At 40.3% G+C, this 20,687-nt stretch overlaps 1 protein-coding gene across 4 annotated transcripts in view; it reads right to left on the bottom strand.

The window, feature by feature from the left end:
• Positions 1–2,853: 2,853 nt before the first annotated feature.
• The window catches only part of PDGFD (platelet derived growth factor D), a 139,537-nt gene continuing 121,703 nt past the window's right edge, over positions 2,854–20,687 (bottom strand). For all 4 annotated transcript variants that reach the window (XM_086881982.1, XM_086881984.1, XM_086881983.1 and 1 more), the window contains 2 exons: positions 16,881–17,095; positions 2,854–6,281 (listed from right to left, as the gene is read on the bottom strand). In XM_086881982.1, the coding sequence (XP_086738108.1) occupies positions 6,147–6,281; positions 16,881–17,095 (350 nt within the window). In that variant the 3' untranslated portion in view covers positions 2,854–6,146. The remainder of the gene's footprint in view (positions 6,282–16,880; positions 17,096–20,687) is intronic.

The following is a 20,687-nucleotide window of genomic DNA, read 5'->3' as shown; positions in this document are numbered from 1 at the left end:
CTTTCTGGTCCTGGAATTTACCATCCTGGTGATGCTTTTGGACATATGTGGCAGAGAGAAAGGCCTGGTCATCACAGACTGGAGAGTCTTCCATGAGCCACAGCCCTCAGTGGAGGGGCAAGGGTTCATCAGACTTTTCTCTGTCTCTACACAGTTGGTCAAAACTAATACTTCACCCTTCTTCTACATAAAGTCTAGGAAAAAGAGGTGAATTTCCATCCTTGAAGAAATTCAAAGCCCAACTGGACAGGACTGAGCACAGCTGTGGTGTTGTAGGTGACCCTGCTTTGAACAGAGGGCTGGACAAGACCATATCCAGAGGTCCCTTCCCACCTCAGCCAGCCTGGATTCTTCAATGTAAAATGGTTCCCCATTTTGGGGGAGGGAATCCTCTTTCTTTCTGTAACACATAAAAGTGGAAGTACACTATTACCAAACCAAATGATTTTTTTTTTAATTCTTTGACAAAAAGTGATGAGACTGGGAGCACACAGAAAGATTTCACAGAATTGCATTGATATGAAGGGTTGGTCTCCAGACCACCTTCATCTCAGGAAGAGTAAGCTGATTTCAGACTGAAATGAGAGAGCTCATTTCAGTGTATCCCTACTTGAAATGATACTCTCCAAACTCAGAACAAAAAGGTTAAGATGTCTGTTCTTACTATTTTTCTAAGGAAATGCAATGAATGAAAGGCTTTTTCCTTGTATCAAAGAATTTGACCCTTTATGTCAAAATATTTGAAGGTACCCAGTCGTTTTTATCCTGTTTGCTTTGTGCTAGTTCTGAAACTGAAGTTCTTTCAAGCGAAGCAGAAATCTTTGTCAGCTTGAAATTGGAGCATCAACTACACTGTTATTACATAACTATTTCCATTTTTATTAAAGCATGTCTGTGCCACAGCAAGTTTCTATAAGCAATACATAAATGAGGTTTTGAAACTCAGTTTCAAAAATCAGGTTATATAAACTCAGTTATGAAATACAGTTTTTTGCTACAAGAATTTAAGACCATCTTAGTCAAATCAATTTTAGAAGACAGACTGAACCTAGAATATTTCCCTCCTATTATTCATGGCAGAACATTTGCCGGTTTGGAAATTCCATTTCCAAATGGAATTTGGAAGGAGAAGTATTTGGAACTAGATGATCTTTAAGGTCCCTTCCAACCCAAGCCATTCTATGATTCTTTGAAAAGAAATGGAAAATTGAATTTGGACTTTGAACACTTAAAGCAGATTTTCACAGCCTGTCAATGAATGACCAAATAAACTGTGAATGTTATGTATTTCAGCACATTTGACCAAGACTGTCAATAAAAAAAGTTAAAACTCCTAGAATGAAAGACAGGAATACTGATTTCTAAATTTTCATTAAGTGCTGCACTGGAATCCTTGGGAGAATAAGTACAAATTGGACCTCTGCTGAATTTACATTACAGCAGTTGTGTATGGGCAATGCACTCCGGACAAGAGCAAGAGAAGACTTAACTGAATTTACAGGCAAGCATTTTTTCAGCTGTTACAGAGCTTAAAATTGGCTACAGGAAGATTCTGTGGTCTTCAAAAAGGCGAAGATGAAGGTTTAAAAAACCCACTACTTTTAGAAAAAGGTGATGGTTGAGTTCCTGAATGATGTTGTGAACCATAGACACACAGAGCTGTGCTTTCCAAGTTTCAGATTTACGAAAGCTTTCACTAGCACACTCCTTGTCCTGTGAGCATAGGGACAAACTGGTGTTAGCTAGCCATCAGTTACAGAGGTGTGTAGCAATGCACCCACCAAGGTGGGAGGAGCTTTATGCCATCCCTGAACATTTTGCAGTTGCTGAGTTGCTCTCTAGGAAGTGTATTCCGTGCATTTCCAAAAGGCAAAAAATATCTCCTTTACCCATTAACTATGGCCCTGTTCACTGTACGCAAGAGAAATGATTCCTTTGTTAGAAAATGTCTCTTCTGACTGCCTTTTTAGGAAAAAAAAAAAAGGAAAAAATACACAGTAATTTTTTTTCTCTCTGAGTAACAAGGACCAAGCCAAAGGGGATAAATACAATCATCTGAATGGCTGTTTCAGATCAGTAGCATTATTGTACAGAAAAAGGTGCTCATGCACGAGGACAGACTAAAAAGCTGTGTTCCCAGACTACTGTATGCTATCTGCATTTCCCTTATCAGACAGGGGATCTAACTCGTGAATAATCAATTGGGAAAAAATTTCATGTTCTTATTCAGTCCAGTGAAGGCCTAAGGCAGCTTCAGCTTAACACAAGAACCTTAAATTGAAAGTAGTTACCAAAGCTTTGAAGGTTATTATTTGCTGCAACACAGCAAGAATTGCTGCTGGCAAAGCTGGAGGATAATGCCCAAACTCAGAAGCAGAGCTCAAATTCACTAGGCAGCTTGAGAGGCCCTAGGCTCCTTCAGCTGCCCTGCACACATTGGATGCTTAGCTCTGCCCTTGCTCAGGTGAGACAGAGCTCCTGCAGCAGCTTCCTCTAGCAGGAAGGAGCTGCTATAGCAGGACAAGTGCGGACATCTCTCCTGGAGCCAAGTCAAGCCTGCAGGGGCTGAGATCAGCACCAAATATGAGGGGGTGCCCTAATCCAGCTCTAAGAAATGCTGTGCTGCTGTCACACTGCTGCTGCTCCACAAGGAAGCTGTCAGCTCTGCCAGCTCAGGGGTTCAAACTCGATTATCCCAAAATTGCACTTTGGTCCTTCTCTGATGCTCCTGGGAATGACTGCTAAAATTCAAAAGGAGACCTTGTGAGTATGGATGGTGTCATGTTGTGGAAGTGTCTTTCAGTAAATAACAGGTTTTACTTCATCCAAATATGAATAACCACTCAGAGTATCTTCTTTCAAAAGCAGTATTTATTTTTTCATCAAGATAAGACACATTACATACTGCATAAAGTAAAAAGTACTGCTAGGAAAGCTGCATTTAACTGAGATAAAAAAAATATACATAGATTGCACTTGAGAAAGTAGGCTCTATCCCAGAAGACTATAGTAAATAAAAAGCTGATGAGTGGTTTGAAATGAGGACTCTTTCTGAATTGCCTTTGAAAATATTTTTATTTTGGGGGCTTCCAATTCCACCAATAAAACTGATCCAAATTAGTTTTTTTAACAGCTTTGCTCTGTAAGGTAAAATAGTATGCAAACAACACAACAATTCTACAAAGACAAAAGTATAGAGATACACCTTTGCAATTTCTGCTAATAAATAAAAAGGAAAAAAATTGCTGATACTTGGGTTCACCAAGGTCACTGCATCTGGGGACTTGGGTTTTGGGGAGTTTTTCTTAGTTCACATGTATGTTATCATCCCCACACTGCCACATGAAACCCATCCTTGACCCTCCTGCACTGGCTGAGACCATTATGTCTGTATGGCAGCAGGAAGAAGTGAATGGTTCCATTAATTAGCAAGTGTCCCAGGAATAATACTGTAAACTCTGTGACAAGCTTCACTTATATTTAAGAAGGTAAACACATCAAGGGTTGGTTTTTTTTTTGCATCTGATTTTTTTTTTCTGTTGGATCCTGGTACCCACTGCTGCCTTTATCCAGCTCAGTTAGCTGAATTGTCAGCTGTTCAGTCTTTAAAAGGAGTATTCATACTATCTACCTCTGTGTATTCCACTCAGATGTCCAAATCAAATTTCTAATCTTCCTATATAGACAAAGGAGAGAGAAGAATGCTCCCAAACTGGGTGATTTTAACCTTTGGACTAAGGCACACTATGGGAGAGCCTTTCCCAGTTGCCTCTGGGGGTAACTCAGGCTCCCAGACAAGGCTGAATACGCTGATCAGGAGGTATAAGCATCCCTCACAACATGTGGCTGTTGGGGTGGGAATTAAAGGACCACTCAGAGCACAAAGCCTTGTGAAACCCGTGTGTCCTGCAACCAATGCTAACTATGAAATCAGAGTGCTTAGGCATGGTTCAGTCAGAGACACAAACAGGAGTGTGGTATCTCAAAAACAATCCGTACTGCTCAAGTCTTGCATGCAAATTTATTCCAAACTTAGCTAGAACTTATGGAAGGGCTGGGTCAATCTTGTTATTAATCTAGAGACAGAAAAAGAATGAGATGTTCTTTAAATAGTCCTGAACTACAAAATGAAGGTGGTAATCTCTGGTTACAGGGCTGCTCTTTAAATGTGAATTGCTTTGAAAATGATGAATCACTTCCCAAGTAAGCATTCAGGAGCATTTTTAAACAGACATCTGGGAGCCAGAGAGGAAAAATTAATATAAATAATAAAACCCCCACACTTTCTAAATCTCCAAGGTTACAGTACAGGAAAGAAAGTAACACAACATTTCTAAGGGATCTTTCAGCAAAGTTTTGTTAAAATGATAAAAAAAGCACTTACAAAATACTTGAGCTGATGAAGAGGGAAAATGAGAACATTAGGGCGCTTTAGTAACAAACCTGTGGAGTACTAAAACATACTGGTTTGAAGGCCTTGTACTTTATAGTACATGCCATTTTCCACTAATTATAATGCATTATTGTCAACCTACTTCACTCTTTCAGAGACAAAAAGACAAGAGCCAACACAGACAAGATGATTTGATGCAGCCTACGTCTATTATAACACACGAAACTTCAGCCATTAAATGTGCCACCCTATTCCCTCTGTTACATTCATGATCAAAACTCCAATTCTATGCAAAACTTAAATCTGCCTGGTTTTTTTACATTTTTGGAGCAGCATTTGAAAATCCTTAAAGCTAGTTTGGAAGGATTTCTTTTCTTTTTTCAGCTAGAGCACTTTTGTAATAGTTTAAAAGGCATAGGAAGCTATGCTGTAGCTTTTAAAGTGCTAAATTTATTATGAGGTGGTATTTATTAATATTCTTCTGGAAGTTAATAAATGATGCACATTTTCCATGACTGACAGACATTACTTAATGAGTTAATATGCTTCAGCAAAATGCAATCAAAAAAAAAAAAAAAAAGAAGTTCACTGTCAACACTTTAACCATGGCAATACACAGAGCTGGAATGAGACAACTAACCTCAGATAACTAAGATTAATGCATATATAACAAAGTTAAAAAACAAATAAAGAAACCCTAAACCAAATAATGATAATTAAATCTCAAACACGGTTTTGTTTCCCAGTAACACAACTACAAAACAAATCAATATTTTCAACAAACAGGTGCCCTATCTTCATCTCCTCCACAGGAAAGCACGGCGCTCCTCGAACTGCTGCGAGGAGGATCCAAGGGGAGAACTGTCTCTTCCTTCTTGTGTAGAGGGGGCTCCTCCTGGGCAACTGTGGGGCCACTCTGGGCAAGGGGCAGGGATCCAGGTCAGGTAGGTAGTGATCAAAATCAGTTCCAGCCCACAGGCATCTGCCTGGGGAGCTGGCAGGAGCCCCCTGGTGCAGAAACACTTGGGCAATGGCTGCCATGGAGCTACCAGGGCAAAAGCACCAGCCTCTGCACCCCCTACCATCCTCAGTGTCCTGGCTTATGCAAAGCATCTACTAATTTCAGCACACGATTTGCTTGAGTACAAACAGCGAGATTTGACTGCACTGATGTGTAGTTTCATGAAATGATGGATTTTATGCATTCTATCTCACTGTGTTGGGCCAGAAGTTCCCTCCCAGAGTGGGGCAAACCATTTTGCACTCCTTCAGGCTCAAATTCTCTCTTCATTTATACCCACCATAAAACCCTACCTATCATCAAGAGAGCTGAGGAGGTAGAAATAGGAGCAGAATTTGAGCGTAGGAACTGGTGAGTGAAAAACAAACGCAATGTTATTTCACTGCCAGCTACCACAAATACCTACATACCTGGTATTTAAATTCAGTGGGCACTGTGTGTCTAAGGACTGCAACTGAGCTTTTAAAATCTCAACCCTCAGAATCTAGCTACAGATAACCACAATCCTAAATTCTTGGATGCTGATACATAAATGTATGATATATCTGTTTAGTTGCCATGACATTAATCAGCACAGCAATGATTTTTGCTAATTGCAAAGGCAGGCTAGTAGCAAATTTCAAATGATTAGTGAATAAAGGTCCTCAGAGCAATCCTGCTTGAAAGTGGATGTCCAGTAAGATGCAATTAGTGTGTCTGGCTTTTTTCTTTTATTTCTTTGCTTTTCCTTTTTTATCGGGGTGGTCTTGAACTGCAGACACAATCACAACGCTCATGGTGATCCAGCTGTATATCTACCAAGGACATGTTGTTCCTGATTTTGCCTCTTCTTCTGGCATGCCCAGCCTCAGGGGTGAACTTCAGCACCTGGGAGGATCAACAAAAATGCATTGAGTTAGAAAACGCTGTTGAGATCTAAGGCTGAGAACGTTGGGGCCCCAAGGGCACCAACAGCCCCTAATGGCCCTGGCCAGCATTAATTCGGACACATTTTTGGTTCATTTCCAGCTTTTTCTTTGCACACTTTGACTTCCTGCTGTATTGTTTGTCGTGGAGCTTGGACAGATTGTATTTTTTCCTACGTCAGGTATCTTTATATCATGCAGTTTCCTAACCATGCCCAGAGTTGCTCCTTTGCATGCGAACCATCAAGCGTGTTTCCTTTGGCTCATTTTTGCAGTCCCATACCTATTTGAGTTGTCCTGTCCCTCCTCTCCCTTGTACAATATTTCATGAAATATGATGAAATTCTTAAGAACAAGGAACGTTTCTTTAGACAATTTGAAATTTCTGAAGCACTTATCATTAGAATTTGTCCAAAATTTTAATAGTTGTGAAGGGCAGAAGGAGATGAAGGAGCTTGCACAAAGTATGTGTCAGATACCACTGATTTTCTGTGGAATTTAAGTTTTGTTGGCTTACCTTAAAAATCTCTGCCTCAACCTAAATGATTTCTGAAGAATTTACTGTGAATAATGTCAAGAAAGCAAGAAAACAGAACTACTTCCTAGGGAAGTATATACTGTAATAGACACTTCTGAAAAAATTCTATCTAGTCAAGATGATCTCAAGACCCCTAGGAAGGGGGTTGTAGGTTATAAAAAAGAGCTATCTTGGCCAAGTGACTGCTAGATCAGCTGGATTTCTCTTGCTTGTTCAAAGATGGAGAGATGTCTGTTAAGTGCATGACCTCTCAGAGCCAGTGGCCAACTGGGAAGTGGGACCTAAATATCTGTAACACCTCCACCACTGAAGCACCCACATTTCACACCATACAAGAGTTGAGATGGTTTCGGGAATAACAGGGAATAATAGGCTGTGTGTCAGATCAACAGAGCATTAGCACTTTCAACAGAATTAGAAAGTCACAGAAAGCAAATGTGAAGCACTTGCCAAAGGACAACCAGAGATGCTGTGCAGGGTGGGTGGGGAAGGGCAGGCTAGCAGCTCTCAGACAACACCATTTTGTTCTCTGCCATTAATGCCTTGAGGCTGGAAAAGTCATGAGTTATCACAAAAGTGATAAGCACTGAGCACAGTCTATTATTTTGTTCTCCCTTTTGTGAGGAAATTCGTATTTAGCCTATGTAATACTGAGAGGAAGGACTGTGCCTAAGCAAGGTATAGACAGGCTGCTGTACTCTTTTGGGAAAACAGAATTACTTTGCCCTGTTAGAAATGCAGAAACATGTAATTTTATTTTTTTCTTAAAGCTACAAAAATATAGTATATTTGAATTTATTTCAAACATTGGCTGCATCCATATACGCAATAAATCCTGATGGACATTAGGACAATTGGATGTATCACACTGTCATCCCAAGCACAAAGGAACTGAACCCAAACAGCTTGCTGCAATTATTGCAGAGCTAAAAATAGACTACGTCTTCAAAGATGGTTTTTTTAAGAAAAGACACTTTTAAAATCAAGTACAGATCTGACACTGAACCCATGATAAGTTCCTTCTTTAAATAAGTCTTCCAGAAAAATATGACAAATCCAGATGATTGGCAATTTGTAAAATCATGGGTAGGTAGATCTGATTTCTCCAGCTGAGAGCAAATCAAAGTATGCAATGGGATGAGAGCAAAGATGTGGACTGTATTTAAGTTAACAGACCTGACAGTTATTTGACAGCTTGGGGACTTTCCCTGTGTTTTTTATCAAGGAGCATGAGCACAGTATATAGACTTTGCTGATAAGAAAATGAACTGTCAGGCACTTCCTCAGACAAGACAGGAAAACAGTGATTAAACACAGCTGAAATTATCAAATTGAATCCTTTAGGTGGGAAAAGACCTCTGAGATCACTGGATCCAACCATCATCCCAGCACCACCAAGTCAACCACTAACCTCTGTCCTCTAATGCCACATCCCACATGCTTTTTGAACACTTACAGGAATAGCAACTCTCCCACTTCCCTAGGCAGCCTGTTTCAACGTTTTACCACCCTTGCTTTGAAGAAAATTTCCCCTACATCCAGTCTAAACCTCCCCTGGTGCTGTTATCTGGGTGAGGAGACTGACCCCACCTGGCTACACACTCCTTTCAGGCAGTCAGAGAGAGTGATAAACTTCCCCTTGAACACTTTTAATTCAGCCTAAACACCCTCGGATGTAAGACTTGTGCTCCAAACCCTCCTCCATCTCTGCTGCCCTTCCCTGGATTTAAAGTGTGGCCTCAGCAGTGCCAAGTACAGGGGGACGGTCACTGCCCTGCTCCTGCTGGCCACACCACTGCTGATCCAGGCCAGGATGCCATCGGCCTTCTTGGCCACCTGGGCACTGCTGGATCACGTTCAGCTGCTGTCACCAGCACTCCCAGGTTCTTTTCTGTCATGCAGCTTCCCAGCCATTGCTCCCAGCCATTGCTCCCAGCCTGCAGCACTGCCTGGGGTTGCTGTGACCCAGGGGCAGGACCCAGCACTTGGCCTTGTTGAACCTCATATTATTAATCTCAGATTCACTCTGCCCAGATCCCTCTCCAGAGCTACTTTAATAGCTGATCACAGAACTGATATTCAAAGCTCTCTGTCTCACGCCCACCTAATAGTTTTATTTTCATCTAAGTACAAGGGAATTGAAAAGAATGTCGAAGTAAGGCCATTTCTGGTGACCACAGTAGATTGAAGACAACCCTTTATTCTGCAAATACCTGCTGTTTATTTACTACATAGTCATATCCTTAAAGCTGAGGAACTACTGAATTAATGAGAACAGTTCAAATAAATTCTGTTCAGGAAATTTTATCACTCATCTTTTGATGGGATCAGTAGCTGTAAGAAAATATGTATAAGACAGGTCTAGAATGCTCAAAAGTTTGTTTGTTTTTTTTTTGTGGGGGTGGAAAAGAGCAACCTTGTAGTTTTCCAATGAAAGGATCAATGTCTGTCACTTCTCATCAAATTGCAGTGCCTCGGCTACTCAGATCATTGCCTCACAAAGAGCATGTAACTACAGTCATGTCTCTCTCATCAAACACTGAGTAAATTATGGTCATAAAACTATTAAAACAATTAACATAAAATCAAGACAGATTATTCTGCTTCTGAGCTGGATTTGAAGCTTAGAGTAATATGAATAGAAGTGCAGCAGGGCATCTTATGAGCAGATAGTCCTATAGGAGCACATCAATATGCTGGATAGCATTTTACTTTGTAGATGTGCCTGAGCACCTGAGAAGTTTCAAGGTAAGATGACTGTAGCCACTATATAACTTTCCTTGGGGGCAGCAGTGTAGGAAATATAAAGAAAATGCTTACATATGTTTCTTTGCCAGTAATATAGCTCATTCATCATGTATTGAATTTGGATGCCAGCTTCTGAAAGCCTCCTTAAAACGAGATCAAAACCATGACAAAAACCAGGATCTGGAAGCTGAAGCCAGAAAACCTTCAAGTTTTGAAGTCTGACTTAAGCCAGGACTACCCCCCACTTGAAGAGCCCTCCAAGGAACTGGGGGGTTTCCAGCCTGTTTGAGGACTGCTTTTCCAGGAGGTGTACAGTACCAGTTTGGGTTGTGCTCTGGGGACAGCAGGTGCTCTCCAGTTGCCCGTGGAGCACAGGAAGTCAGGGCTGATGGCCCCTATCAGGTCTGTAAGAACACTTCAAGATCAGGGCTGAGGACAGCAGAGTGGCAATGACTGCCAGGAAGAGGATCCAGCTGGAGATAACCTGTTCACCCTGATCCGTATGTGGCATGTCTCCAGTAGAAGCCACAATAAAGCAGCAACAGCAGAGCATGATTCACCTGAACATCCACCTTGGCAGGGCTAGCTCTGGGACCAGGAAAGGAGCCCAAAGCTTGGACTCACAGTGTTAGATGGGTAGAGCCAGATGAGGTGAACCATCCCTTCAGCATTTGCTGACGGTCCTAGCCAGGTATCACTGACCCTTGAAGTCAGGCGACACTTAGCCATGACAGTCCATGATCGCTGATTTCTGTTTTATTAAAGAGCAAAGAGGGAGAGCAAACCCACTCAAAACTTAAAAAAAAGTTCCCCACAGGCATTTTTGACTTACCATCTACTTATTAGTAACAACAGTAAAATTTTTTTAAAAATTCTTGACCAGTATTTTAAGCACCAATAGAAAAATGAAGCCTCACTCAAAAATTGTTTTTTTTTGTCTTTCTGATTAGCTTAAGAAGCCTACAGAAAATCAATAATATGACTATGGCAGACCCAATATCTAATTAGCTTCATATTCTTGTGACAGAGGATGGTGAGCAACTCTGGATGCTATTTTAGATAGTGAAATTTGTGCTTTGCAGAACTTATTTTAAAATTCTGCTATGCAGCATTATCTAATCTCCTTCTGCACATCTAAAAATAACACCATTCTAGCAGGCAAACCAAATTATACTTGTCTGAGATTCATGAAAGAGGAATCATCAAAAGTGCAAAACATTCAACACAGATCCAAGTTCTGATAGACATAAAAAGTCTTACTCCACAGTTTCTGAAAGTTATCTAATCCAAAGGTCACACATGGTTTAGCTGCGCTCTGAGTATAAGAAACTAAGTGTTATGGGAATGTGGTTCACAATTTAGCACAAGAACCTTTACTCTAGTAGGAACATAGCCTAAACCAATGACATAGACCCAAAGATGTATTCTTTCTTACCAGGGATGATTACAGGGTATCAGGGACAAGAAAAAGGAGTTGGCTTGCTGATCGGTGGTAGCAGACAAACTAAGGATTACTAAATATAGATGGGGTTATTGTTTCTATTTTTTTATTTGTATGCATAAGGAGCACACGGTTTTAATAGTACAAGCATGGGAAAAATCAATTGGCTTAAAACTCAAGTACCTGAAGCACTCACTAAAGCAATGATGTTTTTGACATACATGACATCAACAAGACCCTCACTTTTGCTGATCTTGTCAGGATTTATGTGTGCATTATGCTACAGCTGTTGTTTTAGGACTGACTAGATACAGGTGTTCCTCCTTCACAAACTGCCTCTCTGTCCTGACACGTATCACAGGATGTCTCACTTGCTTAACTTCCAGATGTCAACACAAGAACTTTATTTTTCATCTAGTTAAAAATAAGCCTTTTTTCTCTCACTGCACTTCTGTGCTCTCTCTGCTCATCCCGTGACCTAGCAGTCATTTCTGACTCATTCTGCTTCCTTGTGCTTGCATTCCAAATAAATCCCATTGCTGCTTCTTGTACAATATTCCATGAATTAACTCTTTTGTCAGGCTAATTCTGTGCCTTTATTACCATAACAACCTTTTATCTCCCTTATACATGCACTATCAACTCCAGGACATACAACAATCGGTCCATATTCCTTGCACACTGCTTTGATGATTCTAGCTCTTTTTTTATCCCTTAGCAAATTCCCTTTCTCATGTCAGCAGCATTTTGATCATTTTTTGACCAGTTATTTTTCCCTCTGTAAGGACAGGATGAGAATTATTGTCTTCTATCTCAAGTGTCTCCTTAAGGTTTGCTTCTCATTTCTCTGAAAAATAAAAGAAGAAAAGAAAAAAGCCCCAACAGCATCAAATTGTATTAGTTACATTTCTTAACTCCATTGCAGTAACTTTGCCTTACTGAAGTTCCACTTTTTAATTCTCTTTTTTGCTCCCATGCTCTTTTCTCCTGTATAATATTCCCTCTGTCTTGTTTTCCCTTTGCAATGTTGGGTTCAGCTGAAGCTGTTTTTATGTCCCAGAAACTTGTGCCAAGATACAGTATTGTGTGCTCTGGGGTACCTACTGCCTCTCTTAAGGCAGCCAAAGGTTGTTTAGGAATTGCCACCCTAACACTAATCAAAACCTTCTCTCTGAGATTTAACTGAATGTATGTCCTGTGAAGGGACCAGACAAACTCCGGTCTACATCAAACCTGAAAGGAGGCATAATGCTTCAAAAATGGGTGGGGTGGGGGAAGAAGCACCTTATGGAGAGTGGACAACACATCAGTCTTTACAGGAGAGACAACTAAGTAGGTAAAAGTTGCAGTCAGCTATCACCACTTTTCTTTTTCCTTTATATGTCCCTTAGCTGTGCAGTTCAGCACTGTGTTTGCAGAGGCTTATACATTCTGACAAATTCTGGTTGCTACCTTAAGAGCACTTATTCCCCATGGAAACTCATTTCACATCTCATCAGTTACAGCAATGAGATGGGGAAACTGATTTCTTGTTTCTCTGTGGTAGGTGCATGCTGGCTTGATAGCACAGCCACAGCTGAACCGAGTCCTGGCCTGAGTTCCCCCACACCTTCTCTGAGCTGAATGATCTCCATGTTTACAGTCTTTGCCTCTTTAAAGAGCAGCTCCAGGCATTTTAAGGAAATGAACTGCAATGGGAGACACACTTTTATATCAGGTTCACTTTAGCAAGTTAGACAGCAGTAGGGCTGAGCTCTGATTAAGCTGCACCCCGTCCATTTCCATGTATTGCTTTGTCTTTCCCTTGCACAGAGCATTGCAACATAACTCATATCACTTATGGCAGACTATGCCTGAGAGAAGTTTTCAGACACTGCCAGGATTTGGCCTGTTTGGTTTGAAGGGTTCATGACACTATGTGGTAAGTCATGAGTATTTGTCCAGGGTATTTGCTCTGCTCCAAAGCAAACCCAGAAGCCACGGAAAACCACAGAGCCCCACAAGACTCCTGCAAGGAAAAAAAACCATAACCCACCAATAAAAGTGTCTGTTTACCCAAGTTATGAACCCATTCATTTCTGAAAACTGATGAGTATTTTGGTAAAGTCATGGCTAACTTCCAGGCTATAAAGAAGACCAAAGATCTCAAGATTAACATCTCTCAGGGCAATAAAGAAAAAGCTACCCTTCATTGTGGCCATGTCATGTTCTCATTTTCCCTGCTGTTGCATCACTTCTTACAGTCAGTTGTGACAGAGAAGAGCTGTACATTCCCTTCAGGGAACTGGAGCAGCACCCTCAGCTTGGGAAAATTAAAGGCTCCACGTGATAGCTATTAGTCCTGAGAGGTTAGGCTAGGAGAGAGTGCTCAGTGATTACAGTGGGAGGCTTTGAACAGAGAACTGAGAGGGAACCAAAAAGCATTTAGAGCATAAGGAGAAGATAACCTTGAAATCTCTCTGGACTAGAAGCCTCTCTCAAGAAACACCCTGAACTTTAAGGTCCTCACAGCTGCCAACATGCAGCTACTCCAGCACTCACCACTAAGCCAAAAAGGAGCCTATCGCTTCTGGAAAATTTGCCTGCCTGATTTGCTCACACAGAAATACTGGGTAGCTCAGAAATGCCGGGGAACTTTTAAGTCATCTCCAGCAACATTTTTACTTTTGAGGACAAGCACATCCATGTGCAAGGCACAAAGCTCTTGCAGGTTCAGGAGTTCAGTAGACGAAGCTCCAGGATAGAAATTAGGGAAAATCAGTCTGGCAAGGTAAGGGATCTAGGGTCTGCAGGACTCAGTTTCAGCTACTTCAAACACCTTCTTTGCTCCACCACCTAGTATTTCTGGTGTCTTCTGTAAATCAGATTAACTGAGACTTGTGTTTGAATCTGGCCTGTATCATCCTGTAGTAGAAGGCTGAGCTTTTCAACCAAATTAATGGTGCTGGGGATTTTATAAAGCGTAAAACTCCATCCTTCGTTATGCAACTAAGGCTCTTTGGATAAGGTTAGTGGGTTTTAAATTGGCTTTTAAGAGAGTAAACTGAATCTATGGTTCTAAAACTGGCATGTGGAGAGGTGTTCCTCAGTGCCTTTTCCACCTGGTGTTTAAGTAAAATTAAAGTGTTAAAGGAGAATAAGAATAAAAATGATTAGCTGTGTGCGGCTAATAATAATAATAATAAAGTGGAAAACATTTTGGACTGAAATGAATGGACACATCTTTAGTATGTCATACATGAATTTATCTGCATGACTTCCACTCTTGTTAATGGGAGACACTTGGCTAAATATCTGCTCAGTGAGCTGTTAATTCATCCCTAAGGGATAAAATTTTAATTTAAATTTACAAAGGCCATTTAATGTTAAAGATGAAACACTGTCTTGAATTCATATGGTTTTCAGAGTAGCGAGTAGGAAAATAAATTAGCAGTAATATTTTTTTGTGAATGTTGAATTTCCTGAATTTAGTGATTAATTTGGGGCAGTCATGACATCCTGATGCTGAGCAATACCTGGCTAGTGTGACATTCTGGTGTTCCAGCACTAGCTGTTTCCAAACACCTGAAAAAAGTGCTTGGTAATGTATTTATAATTAACATTTTTCTTTCTAGCTACTGTCAACAATTGATTTAATTTTTGATACAGGTGTAACCCAGGATTCCTTAGTTTGTATTTGACTTTTAGTTCTTTCAGAAATCTAAATTATGCACAACTCATATTTAAGCGTTGAAATTCCATACAGATTTACTGTGAAAAAAAAACCCAATTCCTTTTTATAATTCTAAATTAGTTCCTTTCCAGTCTCTCTCTTGTTCGTTTTTAAGGAAAAGATTATTTAGGAAGATCTAATTTTCTTTTAGCTACTATTTATTACTTCCTATCTTTCACTCTGTCCTCTCTTTAGAATTTTGTTTTTCTAAATGAAATGATCCAAAACTTTTGAGCCACTTTTCTTACAAATGTTTTTAATTTGTATCTTCCCCTACATCTCTTGTGATGTGTGATTGCTGCTTCTGTTTATTTTTTCTAGTCCTGCCTTTGTCCTTTTGAGCATCAGTGGTCAAAACTTAGTGTAAGTTCCCCACCAATTTATCCAGACCACAGTATTTGCTGTGTTATTACCCCTTCATCTCCATTCCCGCAGAAGACTGTCACTTGTCTTTTTCTTATCACTGCAGCAAACAACTGTTTTTCTGAAGCTTTTCACAGTGATTCACTGTGTAACCTTTAGCCCAATTTCCACCCTTCATTTCTTTCTCCTCTCCTCACACACCCAGTGTTATATGAATAAATAATTGAGACCACTCATCCTAATGCTTGCTGCTTTTCTATCCTGCATTTATAAGCAGTTAAAAAGACCTTCTGAAATTCCTCAGAGCCTTCTGTGCTGTTCAAGTATGTTATCTCCTGTGCCACCTGTCATTTTTGCCACCTCTCTGTTCAACTCCCTCCAGACTGAACACACATGAAATAATAATCTTTGTACTCGGGGCACCCTCGGATAGCCCTTTCCCATTTAGAAAATTGCTCGTCTCTTCCACCTCATTGCCCTTTATCTCTTAACCAGCTTCTAATCCATGTCTGATCTTGTCTGGCTGACTGTTTGCTCTCTGCAGGAGGTGCCAGTCCTTTTAGCATTCTTGTACCATGTTGTGGTGCTGTGTAAATATTTATTCATATATAAGGCATTCTGAGTTAATTTTATCAGCTCATAGTCATCTAGCTGCTTTATACCTATTAATTTTTTTTCCAATTAACTTTTCTACCACTGAGATAAGGCTTTCTGCTCTGTAATTACTAGGGTCATCCCCTGCATCTTGTTTAAAATTAGAGAAAATATCAACTGTTCTCCAGTCCTAGCATGTGGAGTACGCTGAATTCTGCAGTTATGTGTGAGAAAATATCTCTTACCTTTGAAAAGAGTAAGCACACTGCTCACAGTGTGGGCAGGTTATGACCCTCAACAACCCTCTGCTATTGCAGCCCTGGGGTCTCTCAAGATAATGCCTTCATGTTATGGGCCTACATCACATCCAGGTCTAAAGTCCATAAAACCCATTTTCACTTGGGCCTTAGGCCAAGTGGTAAATCAGGCTCTTACAAGAGGTATGTGTCAGAAGAAAGTCAGCATGGCATGCAGCTATCCTACCTTCCAACAGCTGAAAGGCAGCTACCAAGTAACTTTCCTATATATGCACACTTTAGGGAACATCACTCCTGGCATGGTCTGAAAATACTGCTTTAGAGGAAAAAATTCAAAATGCTCCTTCCTTGTGTTTTTCCTCTCTAGATGCATTCTTAATGGATTGAAATAATGATCATTGTTTCCATGCAAAATTTTTGCCTTCCCAAAAATTTGCTGAGTGAGGAAAAAAAGCTAAGGCTGGATGATTCAGCTGCCCCCTGTAAGTAATAAATCTGGAAGGGAAGAGAGTTTACAAATGACTTAATTGTAATTTCCAGGTGTGAGCCTAAGTTTAAAGCAAGAGGAAATGAAGTCAAATATCTCATGTCTCTGTGTTACTATAAAGAGTATTTCCAGTGGTATATACATTTACTTTGTATTAGTCCTTGACTGGGAAAAATCAGTCCAACATAAAGCTCATTCTTGAAACAAAGCTCACTAGGATGCTGTGGTGGCATCCACTCAGAGGTTGCAAAAGTTCTCTCCAACTTCTTCTAAGTTAACTTACAAGTAAACACTGCCAACACCCCTTTCTCACACAGACACAGTCTATTAACAAGCAGCACACAGAGCTCTGTGAAAAGACTTCAGAATCCATGCAAGCAGTAAATACCCAAAAGAAGTAACAAAGAAAGAATGAAGATACCTCATGGTATTTTTTCACCGTTTTCCCTGACACGCAGGTGCAGGATTTCCAGTTTGGAGTCCCACAGCCACAGTTTCCACCACAGCGCTGGACCAGGAGGCAGCGGGGGAAGAAAACGACATTTGTCAGCTTCAGCTCCTCCCTTAAATTGACAGAGTAGTTCCTTGGAGTGCAGCTGTACCGCTTCACATCATCATTCAACCTGTCCAGGTCAACTGCAATGCAAAAGAAGTTTCACTGGTGAGGTTAGAGTGGGACATTCCTCTGGTTTATGCTGCTCCCCAGGCAGTCAATAACACTGAATGATGGGGTGCTGGTTCAAAGATATGTGAAGCATAGGAGTGATTTCTGAACAGATAAACATAAACCTACCAATTTTAAATCATTAGAGGTGGCCATCCAGGCTGTCATCCTTCTCCCACTGACTGCCATAGCACAGATCACACCGACCATAAAGGTGAAGGGAAGGTTTGCAGTAAAATACTGGCTTGAAAGCTGAAGACTGGTCATCTTATTTGCTTTGTCATTCATTGTTGGATCCTTGGGCAAGAGATTCCACTTCTGCTACTCTCTTCCCTCCCTCTGTTTACACCTGCCTTACTTAGATGCTAAGATCTACTTTTTTATTATGTGCAAAAACAAGGCATTTCCTGTGGTCAGTAGAGAAACATTTTTGGAGAGTGATTCATCCCTTCCTGGGCAAGAGCCTTTAGGACAGCCTGCATGACTTTCTCAAGTTGCCTGTCTGTACTGCTTATGAATAGAATTTAGATAATTCATTTTTAGATGGAGAAACCAATCTAAGCAGTATTAATTTCATCTGGTAAATGTTACTATAATAGGCATACAAATAAATACAATTAAAATTAATAGGCCCATTGAATGCCAGTAGTTGGTTGGTGTTTAAATGCCTAGTATCTGCGATCTGTCATGTAAACAAGTGGTAAAGCCAGCCATAAAAATAACTTATAGACTATCAAATGTGAGTTTAAATGCTGTTTCTAGCTTTAGCTTGTAAAGCAAAAACAAAACAAAAACCCGCTTTTATAAATATATTTTCCACAATTGTGACACAGAGGAAAGAAACAGATTTAATGAGTTCTCTTTCTAATAGAAATAGATTTCTTTTTCCTTCTTTTTTTGTCTTCTTCTTTCCTTAGGATTCGGTCCACCAACTAAGAGTTCAGAGGTCAGTAATTCATTCAGGAGTGGGGGACATGTGAGCTTGTGTGGAGCTTGACTCCAAACAGTGTTTGCTAACAAAAGCATCAACAGGAAAATAGGGATGGCTCAGATGAGAACTGAGGTAACAGTCTGGTTTGTGAACATATCAGATTTCCAGGGCCTGTTTAATGGGTCAACATAACCTCTGGTTCTGAGAACACTTATGTTTGTGCTTTAATACAAATATGTGAAAACTTACAACAAAGACACTTCATATTTTCTGAGACTCAGGCATTGTCAACATCACTAAGTTAATTTTTGAAAAAGCTGTTGATTTGTAAATATCATGCACCTTTACATTTTGACCTGGAGATATTCACAAGGCTGATATGCAAGAGGCAAGGGTACATAAATGTCAGAAGTGCTATTATAGAAAATCATAGCAGATTCACTTTCCTGACAAGGTGTTATCTCAGTCAATGGGAATTTAGCAGATAAAGTGCTATTTTATAGCAATTATGATACATCCCCCCATGAAGCTCTCCAGAGAGCTAGCATCTCTCCAAAAGAGGTATAGATCATCCTCCTGCTATAAGCACAAAATCAATGGGACTGGTGGTATACTCATTCACTAAGAGAAAAATACACTGTGAGTGTCCTTAGCCAGGACTGGCAAGTCCAGAGTATATTGATTTCTTTGTTTTAACAGATGATATTTCCTTCTCCACTGTTATTCTTCAAAGCCACCTCTTCTCACTGCAGGCTTCAGGTTAATTCTTTCCACAGGGAAGTGTTTCCCACACCTCTAAACATTCTCATCAGGACCTTTGCCATCAGCTTTGTTAACTGGTAAAGCAAACACTATCAGGCTAGTACTCATTTCAGCCAACTGATATGAAGAAAAAAAAACTACTGAAGGAAGAAGAGGGCTGGAAACTTTCTGCCTTCATCACTAAAGAGATTGTTTGAGGGGAAAACCTGGATCATCCACACTGACACTACAGTAATCCAGAGGAACATCTATGAGATACTTGGATAAACAGTCTTATTTTAGTGATGTTGAAAACATGAAAATAAGTAATGTCAAGCAGAGAAGAAAAGCCTAAATAAACAATTTAAGAGGCACAAAAGTCATCCTCCATTAAAATTCAATTGGAGGTAAACACCTACACTCTTTTTTACCCTGCTCTACAGAACTGCAGTGCTTGGTGAGAATAAGGTGAGCATGCAGTGTACTCTGTGAACAGTGTATACTGTACTCTGGTAGCACCACACTGACACACAAGAACAGTTCCCATTGCCTAATTAAATCCTAAGCTCTAGATCATGGTTTATTGCTCCCTAACAAAAGAACACATTTTATTCTGAACAACTCTCTCTCCTGAAAGCTTCAATATGCATTTTTTCCTGTCTTTGGGTTGTTTTACTGTCAGGAGCTAGTCCATTTCCTTATCCATATAACAATGAGATTTTACAGTACAGACGGTTTCATGCATCACTTCACTGCTGTGACTAAAATGTAACTGAGCCTTGGTGTGATTGGTGTGAAATCCAGCTGCTTTACTTATCAAGGACTGAAACCACTGGAGTCCTTAATTTAAAACTAGAACTAAAAAGTCTTTTAGACTGGATGAAAATAATTCCCAAGTATTATTATAGAATGTCTTCATCAGAGACAGCTTAAAACTAAGGGAAACATAAAAGAGATGGACCACTAAACTGGATACTTGGGGCCCAATGTTTACCCCTCCCTTCCCTTAAATCCTCTGCTTAAAATCATTTCACATAGCTCTATGGCATGTATTTACCTTGAAGCATTCATCAAAATATTCTGTGATTCTGTGATCTTAATCAGAGGTAGGCACTGAAATCAGAGACTGCAGCTAATGTCATGTTTTATTCTGAAAAGGGGAGGCCTTAAAGATTGAGGAGAAAGCTTCTTCGGCTGGTCATTGATTAATTTTAAAGAGATAGATGGTCTGTTAGGGTTGCTTTTAACACTTTATCTATTCAAAATTCACACACGGTCTTAACATCATCATAGCTGAATGTTCTACACTTTTTTAATGCATCAGTCACAGAGCAGAGTGAAGGTGTAAGAGATGGCAGCCGCCTTGCCATGATATTCCTATGCTGCATGTCCAAGCCACCTACAAGCAAGGCAAGCAGGATTTGGGCAGCTGCAGACTGGTCAGCCCATGATAAAATGAAGGGGGAAATCTTGGAAGCAGTGCCCAGGCACATGACAGACAAGGGGATGATTTGGAACATCGAGAATATATTTAACAAGACAAACTTCAGAGTCAGCTCTGATGAGACATCTGTCTTGCTGGATGAGGTGAAAGCAGCAGAAGCATCTGCTGGTTTTTGAAAGTGATGAATAGCATCCTTGCCGCCAGATTTCTGAGATATAATGGAATAGGTGGACTATAAATTCAGTAGATAACTGGAGTATCTGAGAGGCATGAGGAAAATGGCCAGCAATTTGAAGCACAATTGGTAGCTGGCTAGTATTTGTATTCTCCACAGGGTAATGCTGGGGTCAATACTGCAAAAGATCTGCGGGTAAACTAGAGGCTCTGTATATGTCCATGAACGACATTCAGACTAGTGCTGTATATGACTGAAGCTATGGTGTGGCTG

Source organism: Cyanistes caeruleus, chromosome 3 (genome assembly GCF_971803275.1).
Source record: "Cyanistes caeruleus chromosome 3, bCyaCae1.hap1.1, whole genome shotgun sequence".
NCBI lineage: Eukaryota > Metazoa > Chordata > Aves > Passeriformes > Paridae > Cyanistes > Cyanistes caeruleus.
The sequence above is the reverse complement of the archived record's forward strand: the minus strand, read 5'-3'. Positions and strand labels throughout refer to the sequence as shown.